General features: G+C 48.5%; 1 protein-coding gene across 5 annotated transcripts in view; it reads right to left on the minus strand.

The window, feature by feature from the left end:
• LOC141065356 (mitochondrial inner membrane protein Mpv17-like) overlaps positions 1 to 13,501 on the minus strand; it is a 102,890-nt gene that overhangs the window by 54,273 nt on the left and 35,116 nt on the right. For 4 of the 5 annotated variants that reach the window (XR_012226404.1, XR_012226403.1, XR_012226402.1 and 1 more), the window contains exons 4-7: positions 10,281 to 10,373; positions 10,010 to 10,105; positions 9,336 to 9,368; positions 9,202 to 9,254 (exon numbers count right to left, since the gene is read on the minus strand). Coding sequence is in view for 2 of the 5 variants with exons in the window: in XM_073557793.1 (XP_073413894.1) it covers positions 9,202 to 9,254; positions 9,336 to 9,368; positions 10,010 to 10,105; positions 10,281 to 10,373 (275 nt within the window). In the remaining 3 variants the exon portion in view is untranslated. Of the gene's footprint in view, positions 1 to 3,056; positions 6,294 to 9,201; positions 9,255 to 9,335; positions 9,369 to 10,009; positions 10,106 to 10,280; positions 10,374 to 13,501 lie in introns of those variants that run through there. The other variant, XM_073557794.1, reaches the window with a different exon arrangement.

Genomic DNA, 13,501 nt, shown 5'->3' on the forward strand with positions numbered 1-13,501 from the left:
GCCGGGGCATTACATATGCCAAAGGGCATGACCAGATACTCATAATGGTCATCGCTGGTATTAAAAGCCTTCTTCCACTCGTCTCCCTGACCACATATGCGTATCAGGTTGTACACTCCCCGCAGATCGAGTTTAGTAAATACTCTTGCTCCCTGCAACCTATCGTACAGCTCCGATATCAGGGGCAGAGGGTACTTATTCTTAATGGTGATGGCGTTAAGACCCCTGTAATCGATGCAAGACCGCAATTCACTGCTCTTCTTCTGCACAAAGAAGAATCCCGCCCCTGCTGGTGACACCGACTTCCTAATAAATCCCCTGGCCAGGTTCTCCTTGATGTATTGTGACATGGCCTCCATCTCCGGAAGAGACAGGGGATACACCCGACCCGGGGAGGCTCTGCACCAAGCAGGAGGTCGATAGGACAGTTGTAGGGGCGGTGCGGCGGGAGAGTTTCTGCCGCTCTCTTGGAGACCACATCTGCGTACTGCTGACAGTGTTTAGGGAGCGAAGAGAGATCTGCAGGAGCCGCAGTGGAAGCAACCTGAATGCACTCTCTCAGACATCTACCCTCACAAGACTTAGGGTACCGTTACACCTAGAGATGTACCAGCGATCCCGACCAGCGATATGACACGGTCAGGATCGCTGGTACATCGCTATGTGGTCGCTAGTGAGCTGCCACACAGGCAGATCTCACCAGCGACATCGCTGGGGTCGGGGATCGCTCCTTACCTGTCAGGCGCGGCGATCCTGCGTCCTCCCGCCCGGCTCCACGCGTCGCTCGTCAGCGCCACAGGAAGCGCAGCAGGAAGTGGTCGAGGAAAAACGGTCCAGGAGCTTCTCGCGCCATCAGCGATAACCAGCGGGGGAGCGGGTTGTAGGTAAGTATCACATGCAGCGATATCGCTAGCAATATCGCTGCAACGTCACAAAATCGGTGACTTTACAGCGATATTGCTAGCGATATCGCAGTGTGTAACGGGGGCTTTACTCCAACTAAGAATTTTCCCAGAGGACCACTCAATATGGGGAGAGTGGCAGCGCAACCAGGGAACACCCAAGAGAACCTGATCGATACCCTCGGGCATAATAAGGAGAGACACTGTCTCGTGATGGGACGGAGACAGTGAGAGTCTTAATGGAGCAGTCTGTTGAGTTATCTGCGAGGGTAATGTCGAGCCGTTCACCACTCTAATGGTGACCGGTTGAGGTAACCTGGCCAAGGGTATGGCGTGATGAAGAGTGAAGGCTGAGGACATAAAATTACCCTCAGCTCTAGAATCCACGCAAACCTCCACTGCCAGTGTGGAGGAATCGAACTCCGGCTCCCCCTTGAAGGCTAGCTTGGAGGAAAGTGGTGTGGAATCACGTGACCCTTCTGCTGTTGCCACTAGACGCGGGTGGTTTTCCGAGCGCTGTGGGCACCTATTGGCAACGTGACCAGACTGTCGGCAGTAGGAATGAGTTTGGAGGTTCGAGCAGGGCGGAACTTTGAACCCGTGCGAGGCACCTCCATAACCACCGACGACTCGGACGCTCAATCCAGAAGTTTAGAGAAAGTTGAAGCCAACCTAAACCTCTGTCAGGACTGGGAGCGCTCCAACCCTCGCTCTAGGAAGCGGAGATTAATGCGGGTGGAGATGGTAATAAGCTTCTCCAGAGTACCGGGAACCTCCAGAGTGGCCAGAGCGTCCTTAACGTGGTCAGCCAAACCCCTCCAAAATATTGGTATTAGGGCCTTATCCGACCACTCCAACTCGGAGGCCAGTGTCCGAAAACGGATGGCATACTGGCTGACCAGGGACGAACCCTGTGTCAGGGCCAACAGCTGGAGCGCGGTATTGTGTGTGACCCGTGGTCCCAGAAAGACCTGCTTCAGAGAGCCTAGGAACTGAGAGGCTCTCTGAACCGTGGGGTCACCACGCTCCCACAGTGGGGTGGTCCACTACAGAGCCCTGCCAGCCAGAAGGGAAACGATGAATCCGACCTTAGCCTGCTCAGAGGGGAATCGCGCGGCCAGCAGCTCTAACTGAATAGCACACTGGCTGACGAATCCCCTACAGGAGGCACTATCTCCCGAGAACTTCTCGGGCAGCGGTAGGTGGGATAACATTGGTGCAGGGATGGAAGTGTCAACACGAGAAACAGGGATTCCTGCTGTGCAGCGGCAGAAACCCGACGCCTAACAACCAGGGCTGTGGAGTCGGAGTCGTGGAGTCAGTGCTCATTTTGGTGGAGTCGGAGTCGGTATAAAATGGACCGACTCAGACTCCTAAAATATATAATAAATTGGGTACAGTAGTTCAATGCAGAATGTGCTGAATATTTTTTCATAGGAATTTGGGAAAGTTATGAAATGTCCTATAAATGGCTGTTCTATTCCTGATCTAAGGCTACATTCACACACAGCGTTTTTCCTGCGTTTTTTGAGGATACGTTTTTCAGTTGCAAAAGCAGATCAGCTTTTTAAAAAAACTGCATCACCTGAAAGGTTTTTGAGCTCATAGATAATGTTTTCAATAGCAAAAGCAGATTAGAAATCTGCTCTATCCATTTATCCATATCTGTCTGTCCATATCTTATCTGTACCAAAAAGAATGAAAGCCGGGTAGCACACAGACTAACAATCCTTTTTTTTAGCACCAGTCAGGTCCACCTCATAGCTGCCCAAAAGGACGCCCAGGACAGGCATTGCTCGTCTTCAGTAACACATCAACATCAATTGATAGTTGGATTAAATAGACTACATTCACCACATCTTCTTAAGGTGAAGGCTTTATTTTCAAGTGTAGGGGTGTGCAGTATGAGGTTCTGCAGCAGCTGAGTTGTGCAGTATGGAATTCTGTGGAACAGTATGAGGTTCTGCCCCCCCCCCCAAGTTTGATCCTGGCTACGCCCATAGTGTGAATGTAGCCTGAGGATCTATGCTTTATCTTTGCCGAGATAAGTCATAGCGTGTGTGTATATTATATATATATATATATATATATATATATATACATACACATACATACATATACATACACAGTACAGACCAAAAGTTTGGACACACCTTCTCAATCAAAGCGGTTTCTTTATTTTCATGACTATGAAAATTGTAGATTCACTCTGAAGGCATCAAAACAATGAATTAACACATGTGGAATTATATAATTAACAAAAAAGTATGAAACAACTGAAAATATGTCTTATATTCTAGGTTCTTCCCAGTAGCCACCTTTTGCTTTGATTTCTGCTTTGCACACTCTTGGCATTCTCTTGATGAGCTTCAAGAGGTAGTCACCGGAAATGGTTTTCACTTCACAGGTGTGCCCTGTCAGGTTTAATAAGTGGGATTTCTTGCCTTATAAAGGAGGTTGGGACCATCAGTTGTGTTGTGCAGAAGTCTGGTGGATACACAGCTGATAGTCCTACTGAATAGACTGTTAGAATTTGTATTATGGCAAGAAAAAAGCAGCTGAGTAAAGAAAAACGAGTGGCCATCATTACTTTAAGAAATGAAGGTCAGTCAGTCCACAAAATTGGGAAAACTTTGAAAGTGTCCCCAAGTGCAGTGGCAAAAACCATCAAGCGTTACAAAGAAACTGGCTCACATGAGGACCGCCCCAGGAAAGGAAGACCAAGAGTCACCTCTGCTGCGGAGGATAAGTTCATCCGAGTCACCAGCCTCAGAAATCGCAGGTTAACAGCAGCTCAGATTAGAGACCAGGTCAATGCCACACAGAGTTCAGCAGCAGACACATCTCAACAACAACTGTTAAGAGGAGACTTTGTGCAGCAGGCCTTCATGGTAAAATAGCTGCTAGGAAACCACTGCTAAGGACAGGCCACAAGCAGAAGAGACTTGTTTGGGCTAAAGAACACAAGGAATGGACATTAGACCAGTGGAAATCTGTGCTTTGGTCTGATGAGCCCAAATTTGAGATCTTTATAACCCTTGACATTCCAGTTAATGACTGAGTAGAGAATAAGAGGGATCCTAAATATCACGGCCTGGATAGGAATGCTATCATGACCCTATAGCAGTATGGGAAACACACATATCTCGCAAGGAACCCCAACATATGGCATGGCTGGAGACCAAACTTATTCTACTGCAAAATATGGGAGACAACTTCATGTGCAGTTGGTTTGTCCTGGTCATCGATGTTGCTTTGGCTGAGGTGCAGATACTGAGATTGGGGACACACTTTATCACATGCTTGTAGCTCGTGTTATATGGAGGTGTATGGGGAGGATGCATGCATACTTGTATATTAGAATGTAACCACGTGTCCTCTCCGGTGTTAGTCTCCTGGCATGGTGTGGCCGGCTGGCAGCATTTCTGTTGAATTTCCGGGAGAGAAGAGAGAACAGAACGCTTCTATTATATCTGTAGGTGCGGAGACGGCAACTTAATGATGGCAGCAGCGCCTGAGACTCGTTCTCTGCTGCTCTTCATAAATGGTCTTAATTTCTAATTACAGACCGAACACCTGAGCACCTGGGCATCATTACACGTGGTGTCAACACCAGCCAAGCTCCGAGCCCACGTACTTAGTGTCCAACAGATTATCCGAGGCGGGCTCCTGGTTACCATGTTCTCCTGTACTGCTCTATTTTATGTGAGAAGAATTTGCCATGACTCCACCCGACACAAACCAAACTTGGTCGCAATCCTCCCACATTTGGCTTCTACAACACCTGAAGGAATCATACCTTTATTTTCAACCTTTCTGACCTCCTCCATAATCACTTTCATTTAGTTTTCACAAGATTTTAACTTTTTTTTTTCATCTACTACTTAACTCTTCTATAAATAAGTCTTCTACGTCTCCTCCATGATCTCTGGCTTACTACTTCACTACAACTACCAACCTCATCCAAACCCTCTGAACTTTATCACAAATTATTTCCTAGTTGCTCTACAACCTACAAATCCTAAACACTTCTCCGCTTGTGCAGTTTTACATCAAGCTTTCTTATACCTTTCCTTACTTGCGTTCTTCCCACCGCTTCCTTCGACTGACAACTAAAGCTCCACTCAACCTCAACTACAAAACTCCCAACTTTACCCCACCAGGCTCTCACACCTTCTCTTATTGACCTCAAGATATTAGCTCCTTTACATTTCTCAACTTATAAACTTCTGCTTGTAATCTCCATGTTCTACATCTTCAACCCCTCAATTTACTGACAACGCACTTATTCTAAATTTCCTAGCCCGTTATTGAATGTGCAGAGTGGGTCACCTTGTTCTACTCCCTGACAGGCAGCATGGCGTCAAGGCCATTTTCCCCCTCTACCTCTCCTGACCAACTCCCTCCCCCACAAAGCCAAGCCCCTCCATCCAGTTTTGTGTATGACTTTATTGCTAATGTGTCGAAAGAGCTAATATTTTCCATTATGGAGAGTGCCAAGACAGTGTAAGTGGGCTTCTAGACCATACAATGTCCCTCTGAAGACGTAAATATGCAAATACACCCTAGAGCGGAAGAGGACAGTGACTCTTTTGCCCCCTATTAGAAGTAGAAACCCGAGAGGTCAATATTGACCCTATTAACAGTCTTTCTACATAACTATGGATGAAAAGTATCAAGGTGTATGCCCCTCATCAGTACAAAGCAGATGAACTAATTTGGCTGGTAAGAAGCCTGTGACATGGGTTCTAAGGGGTAACCAGGGCAAATACCCAAAAACAGATCTGCAAATGGAGTTTCTGCTTTGGCTCCTGTGCCAAGGCGCTATAAAGGCTTGATACTGACTTTTAGAATCGCTGCATCCTATTGGTAGCGATAGAGTTCAAGTCCACTTACTCTCTGAAGAAGCAATTGACATTTATTGCTCAGGAAAAATAAAAAAATTCCAGGCAAATTTCCTGAGAACAGATCCTTGAAAGTAGGATCTGGAGGCCGGGCTTCCAGCAAAGTGCAAGAGAAATGTGGAAGCCTGGAGCTTATGAAATGAAGGAGGATGAAACCTGAGTCCAGGGGGAAATTCTGAGTCCAGACAATTGATGGATCCCGATACCAGTCCTGATATCCAGACAATTTATGGATCCTAATAGTAATACTGAGGCAAGAGAACTGACGGATTTCTAGGACAGTCTTTCATGTAGGATCATAGGATTGAAGGATGGACGTCTATATGTGAGGTCCAGGAGATCCGTTCACATTCTAGAGGAGGAACACAGTCTTCATTCCACAGATGAGGCCATTTCTGGAGGTAGATGTGTCTGTGGTCATGCCTGGTTCGCCTTCCAGGACAGGTAGGAGTTCCAAATGATGGCAACAACCTGTACCACCGCCAGCCTGGACATGAAAACACAACAACACATAGTGAACTTTCAGGACTTAACGTACTGGCCAACTGAAGACATGTAGACAGGTGCTTCACTGTCATCTACCTGGGTGGCAGCCATGATGCTTCACCATCATATAGAGGCTTCTCCTCTGTCTCCATCATTAGGATACTTCCCCTATACAATTATAAACAAATTCTATCTAAAGCTTCATCAGGTGTGAGGAGTGCACACTAATCTGAAGGACTCTACCCCCACCATGGAAACAAGGCTACCAAGAGTGATATATACACATCACAGCCATCTCATGAAATGCTCTGTGCTGCTGGACTCCGCCACCACTAAGGAACCCAGTCCGCTGAGATCTACATTATAGAAAGAAAAGTACTGGAACACGAGTCTTAATCATTGAATTCAGGGTCCACTGCCCCCCAGGGTATAAGATCCGGCCCCCATTCCTCCAGTGTACAACATCTGGCCGCAACTGCCCCTCAATGTACATCCTATGAACCCCTCGCCCCAATACACAAGATCCAGCCCCATTTGTCCTCCGATGTAAAACACCCTCTGCCACCGCCTGCCCCCACACCATCTGCCTTTACTACCATGTGACACAAGGCGGTGGTGCAGAGCGCACTGACACCAGCGCGGTCCTGTAAGAGGAGCCACCGGGGTAACACGTCCATCCATGACAATTCTTCCTCCTGAATCTTCCCCCATCACATGTAAGTGATATTACTGAGAAGTGGAAGGAGCAGCAGTAACTCAACCACAAGGTGGAGGATGCCATGACCCCGAAACCTCCTCTGGTATCAGTAAAAATACCGCTCCCCCCGCCGGGAGCTTCATGTGGCCGTACATCACCAAGCACAGTGCCGAGATTCGAATGGAATGGTGTAAAGCCGCCACCACTGGACTCTGGAGGAGACGTGTTCTGTGCAGTGACGGATCGCACTTCTCTGTGTCAGGTGGAGGAGTCTGGGTTGGGTGGTTCCAGCAGTTACCCCCTGACTGCATTGCAGATGGTGGAGGAGGATAATGATATGGGCTGTTATCAGGGGGCGACCTCTGACCCTCAGCTCCAGTGATGGGAAATCTTCATTTTCAGCACAAGACATTGTGGACAATTGTAGCTTCAGCTTTGTGGGAACAGTTTGGAGAAGACCCTTATCTGCCCCCAATGACTGTGCCCAGTGCACAAGCTCCATACAGATATGGAGGGGGAACGTGAGGGGCCGCACAAATCTGGACCCCAGCCCCATCCAACACCATGGAGATTGTCCAACCTTCCCCCAAAATCAGGGTCTGACCTCACAAATTCTCTTCTAGACGAAGGGGGAAAAATTCCCACCGACTTCTCCAAAATCTCGTAGCAAAAGACAGACTGGCGCTTCCAAATCAGAAAACTGGTGTGTACAGGTGCGAACAAAGAGCAGCCATCTCTATACATAGTACATAAAGCTGCACTCTGCAGCGCTACAGCATGGAAATATGGAAAATACGCATAACATTACTGCTCTAGATAATAAGAAAAAATGGAGACACTTGGCACATAATGAGGCCAATTCATGCAGCCAACGACAAGGCGATCTCCGGTTTACTGGGAACCTGCGTGTCCAGTGTGAACACTGCTCTTAGCCGAAAGCCTGAATTTCTGGGGAGATTGGATCCTGCTGTAATTAAGGCGGCCCCGGCTGGAGGGCGGCGTGCACCGTTACTGGTTTGTTACGTATAGAGGTGGCTGCTCCTAGGTCGCACCTGGACGCTGCAGTCTTCTGATCTGGAAGTGCCGGTCAGTATTTGTAGATTACCTCTCTGACGAGCACTCTGCCCTCCAGTCGGTGGCGGTTTTAATTGCTGCCGGATCCTACCTACCCCGAAATTTAAACTTTAGCCTAAGAGAAGTCTTCACACTAGACACATACAGTTGTTCTCAAAAGTTTATACACCCCAGCAGAGTTTTTGCTTTCTTGGCCTTTTTTCAGAGAATATGAAGGATAACACCAAACCTTTTCCTCCACTCATGGTTAGTGGTTGGGTGAAGCCATTTATTGTCAGACTACTGTGTTTTCTCTTATCATAATGACAACTTAAAACATCCAAATGACCCTGATCAAAAGTTCACATACCCTGGTGATTTTGGCCTGCTAACATACATCCTCATTAATGTCTACAGATGTAGATGAGGACAGAGAAGCCCCCCCCCGGAGGTGGATGTGGGGGGCACATACCTTTTTCCTCCTGAAGTGCTCTGTGCTGTCGGGCTCTATCAGTTTCCTGGAGGGTGGGCTGCTAGGCTCTCTGTGCACAGTACAGGCCAGTGACAGCCCCCACAGTAGGATGTTCTCGGGTGCAGCTATCTGCTGCCCCCAGTGTCACAGTTCACGGATCTTCCCCACAGTGTCCAGGGGTCTGCCTCTCAGCGTCACAGTCCAGGGGACTGCCTCCCAGTGTCACAGTCCAGGGGTCTACCCCCCCAGTCACAGTCCAGGGGTCTGCCTCCCAGTGTCACAGTCCAGGGGTCTACCCCCCCAGTCACAGTCCAGGGGTCAGCGTCACAGTCCAGGGGTCTAACCCCCCAGTCACAGTCCAGGGGTCTGCCTCTCAGCGTCACAGTCCAGGGGTCTACCCCCCCAGTCACAGTCCAGGGGTCTGCCCCCCAGCGTCACAGTCCAGGGGTCTGCCCCCAGCGTCACAGTCCAGAGGTCTGCCCATCCATCGTCACAGTCCAGGGGTCTGCCCCCCAGCGTCACAGTCCAGGGGTCTGCCCCTCAATGTAAAAGTCCAAGGGTTTCCTCTCAGCGTCACAGTCCAGAGGTCTGCCCCCCAGCACCACAGTCCAGGGGTCTGCCTCCCAGAGTCACAGTCCAGGCAGGGGTCTTCCCCCATTACCCCTGAGTAGAGATTCACACACTCACCGGAAATGCAGTGGGACGAAGTAAAAATTTGCCATCTGCACCGCCGGCCATATCTGCAGGGAAGGAAGAACGTCAGAACATAGAAGGAGCGGCAGGTCAGGGCCAGAACCTCAATAATAAAGCTACAAACTTACATAATAATTGGTGATTAACGCATCTGTATAATCCTGCAACACAAGAGGACACAGTGAGTGATCGGAGCCAGGTACAGAGCCGCGGCCCCGACCACCTGAGAGCATAGTGGAGGTAAGGCACGCTCGGTGTATTGTGGTGGCATCTGTATCTGGAGGAGGGACGTGGCCGGCCCCGTACATCTACACCCGTCCCCTCTTAGGTTACTCCTGATGGATGGAAGCTTTCGTCCTCCACAATTCGTAACACAGATATTTGGAGATGCCGTTGCCTTTTCTATTAATAATTACAAATGTTGTCACCCCCGAGGAGACGTCAACATGACATCATGTACTGCAGAGCTTCAGAGATGAAGCCTTACAATGGGGTCTTCTCGGCTCTCCCTTTACATAGGCAGGTTTATATATAGAGGTCCAGCGTGTCAAGTGTCACTTATTTCAGCATCTGCAGCTAATTCTTCGCCATTGTCACATCCCGTTGATACCAGGTCTGGATGTTTGAAGAACTAATATCTTCTACTCACCCCGACCTCTTACCATCGTCATCGAGACGTTCTCATCAGACTATATTTACACAAATTATACCTTCCAGATGAGGCCTGAAGGATGGTCACACACATGAAGACCCTGCACCCTCTCCAGGGAACACAAGAATATGTCCTCCATCATGGACGTACCCGCTGTAGTTTGTCCCAGATTTCCTCTTTAGAGAGTCCATTCAATGAGCCAACAATGGTCAGGAAGCATCCGAGAAAGCAAGGAGCAAAGCCACCCTGGAAGGGAAAATGTACAGAGACGAGTACAACAAAAGCCAAGAATGTGATCATCCAGAACAACTGCACCAACATCCCATAAACGACCACTCAGGAGTCATCTCAACCCATCACACAGCACCTGACACCCTGCGCACGATGATGCCGACAGAGATATTAGTAGGGCTGTTCTTACCTGGTCCAACAGCATTTTCTTCATGGCTGCAGTCTTACTGCTCCCATAAATAATGCCATCGAGTACCTTGTACCATCCTCCAACTACTGGCCCCTGAGTGACAAGAGAAACTCGGAAATGTAAATTGGTAGATGATCAGTCACTGCCCGGAAAAAGGCACCGAATCTGCACTCAGGAACATTCCTGCCATGTTTATCTGGAAAACCTTCATCTACAATCTATATTGCTACTGCCACGGAGATCTCCAACTCTATCGCGAAAACCTGTACGGTCATCAGCATGTCTTTCATCCTTACACTGCACACCTGTACCAGCACCACAATGTCCTCCTCCATCTCTATATCACACATCTGTACCAGCACCACAATGTCCTCCTCCATCTCTACACCGCACATCTGTACCAGCACCACTATGTCCTCCTCCATCTCTACATCACACATCTGTACCAGCACCACAATGTCCTCCTCCATCTCTACACCGCACATCTGTACCAGCACCACTATGTCCTCCTCCATCTCTACATCACACATCTGTACCAGCACCACAATGTCCTCCTCCATCTCTACATCACACATCTGTACCAGCACCACAATGTCCTCCTCCATCTCTACACCGCACATCTGTACCAGCACCACTATGTCCTCCTCCATCTCTACACCACATATCTGTACCAGCACCACAATGTCCTCCTCCATCTCTACACTGCACATCTGTACCAGCACCACTATGTCCTCCTCCATCTCTATATCACACATCTGTACCAGCACCACTATGTCCTCCTCCATCTCTACACTGCACATCTGTACCAGCACCACAATGTCCTCCATCTCTACACTGCACATCTGTACCAGCACCACTATGTCCTCCTCCATCTCTACACTGCACATCTGTACCAGCACCACAATGTCCTCCTCCATCTCTACACCGCACATCTGTACCAGCACCACTATGTCCTCCTCCATCTCTACATCACACATCTGTACCAGCACCACAATGTCCTCCTCCATCTCTACACCGCACATCTGTACCAGCACCACTATGTCCTCCTCCATCTCTACACCACATATCTGTACCAGCACCACAATGTCCTCCTCCATCTCTACACTGCACATCTGTACCAGCACCACTATGTCCTCCTCCATCTCTATATCACACATCTGTACCAGCACCACTATGTCCTCCTCCATCTCTACACTGCACATCTGTACCAGCACCACAATGTCCTCCTCCATCTCTATATCACACATCTGTACCAGCACCACAATGTCCTCCATCTCTACACTGCACATCTGTACCAGCACCACAATGTCCTCCTCCATCTCTATATCACACATCTGTACCAGCACCACAATGTCCTCCATCTCTACACTGCACATCTGTACCAGCACCACAATGTCCTCCTCCATCTCTATATCACACATCTGTACCAGCAACACTGTCCTCCATCTCTACACCGCACATCTGTACCAGCACCACTATGTCCTCCTCCATCTCTATATCACACACCTGTACCAGCACCACAATGTCCTCCTCCATCTCTATATCACAAATCTGTACCAGCACCACTTTGTCCTCCTCCATCTCTATATCACAAATCTGTACCAGCAACACTGTCCTCCATCTCTACACCGCACATCTGTACCAGCACCACAATGTCCTCCTCCATCTCTATATCACACATCTGTACCAGCACCACAATGTCCTCCATCTCTACACCGCACATCTGTACCAGCACCACTATGTCCTCCTCCATCTCTATATCACACACCTGTACCAGCACCACAATGTCCTCCTCCATCTCTATATCACAAATCTGTACCAGCACCACTTTGTCCTCCTCCATCTCTATATCACAAATCTGTACCAGCAACACTGTCCTCCATCTCTACACCGCACATCTGTACCAGCACCACAATGTCCTCCTCCATCTCTATATCACACATCTGTACCAGCACCACAATGTCCTCCATCTCTACACCGCACATCTGTACCAGCACCACTATGTCCTCCTCCATCTCTATATCACACACCTGTACCAGCACCACAATGTCCTCCTCCATCTCTATATCACAAATCTGTACCAGCACCACTTTGTCCTCCTCCATCTCTATATCACAAATCTGTACCAGCAACACTGTCCTCCATCTCTACACTGCACATCTGTACCAGCACCACAATGTCCTCCTCCATCTCTATATCACACATCTGTACCAGCACCACAATGTCCTCCTCCATCTCTATATCACACATCTGTACCAGCACCACAATGTCCTCCTCCATCTCTATATCACACATCTGTACCAGCACCACAATGTCCTCCATCTCTACACCGCACATCTGTACCAGCACCACTATGTCCTCCTCCATCTCTACATCACACACCTGTACCAGCACCACAATGTCCTCCTCCATCTCTATATCACAAATCTGTACCAGCACCACTTTGTCCTCCTCCATCTCTATATCACAAATCTGTACCAGCAACACTGTCCTCCATCTCTACACCGCACATCTGTACCAGCAACACTGTCCTCCATCTCTACACCGCACATCTGTACCAGCACCACTATGTCCTCCTCCATCTCTATATCACAAATCTGTACCAGCACCACAATGTCCTCCTCCATCTCTATATCACAAATCTGTACCAGCACCACTTTGTCCTCCTCCATCTCTATATCACAAATCTGTACCAGCACCACTTTGTCCTCCTCCATCCCTATATCACACATCTGTACCAGCAACACTGTCCTCCTTCATCTCTACACCACACATCTGTACCAGCACCACTATGTCCTCCTCCATCTCTATATCACAAATCTGTACCAGCACCACTTTGTCCTCCTCCATCTCTATATCACACATCTGTACCAGCAACACTGTCCTCCATCTCTACACCACACATCTGTACCAGCACCACTATGTCCTCCTCCATCTCTATATCACAAATCTGTACCAGCACCACTTTGTCCTCCTCCATCTCAATATCACACATCTGTACCAGCACCACTATGTCCTCCTCCATCTCTATATCACACATCTGTACCAGCACCACTTTGTCCTCCTCATCTCTATATCACACATCTGTACCAGCACCACAATGTCCTCCTCCATCTCTATATCACACATCTGTACCAGCACCACAATGTCCTCCTCCATCTCTATATCACACATCTGTACCAGCACCACTATGTCCTCCTCCATCTCTATATCACACATCT

Source organism: Dendrobates tinctorius, unplaced genomic scaffold, assembly GCF_039654945.1.
Source record: "Dendrobates tinctorius isolate UK_male_01 unplaced genomic scaffold, ASM3965494v1 ptg000251l, whole genome shotgun sequence".
Taxonomy (NCBI): Eukaryota; Metazoa; Chordata; class Amphibia; order Anura; family Dendrobatidae; genus Dendrobates; species Dendrobates tinctorius.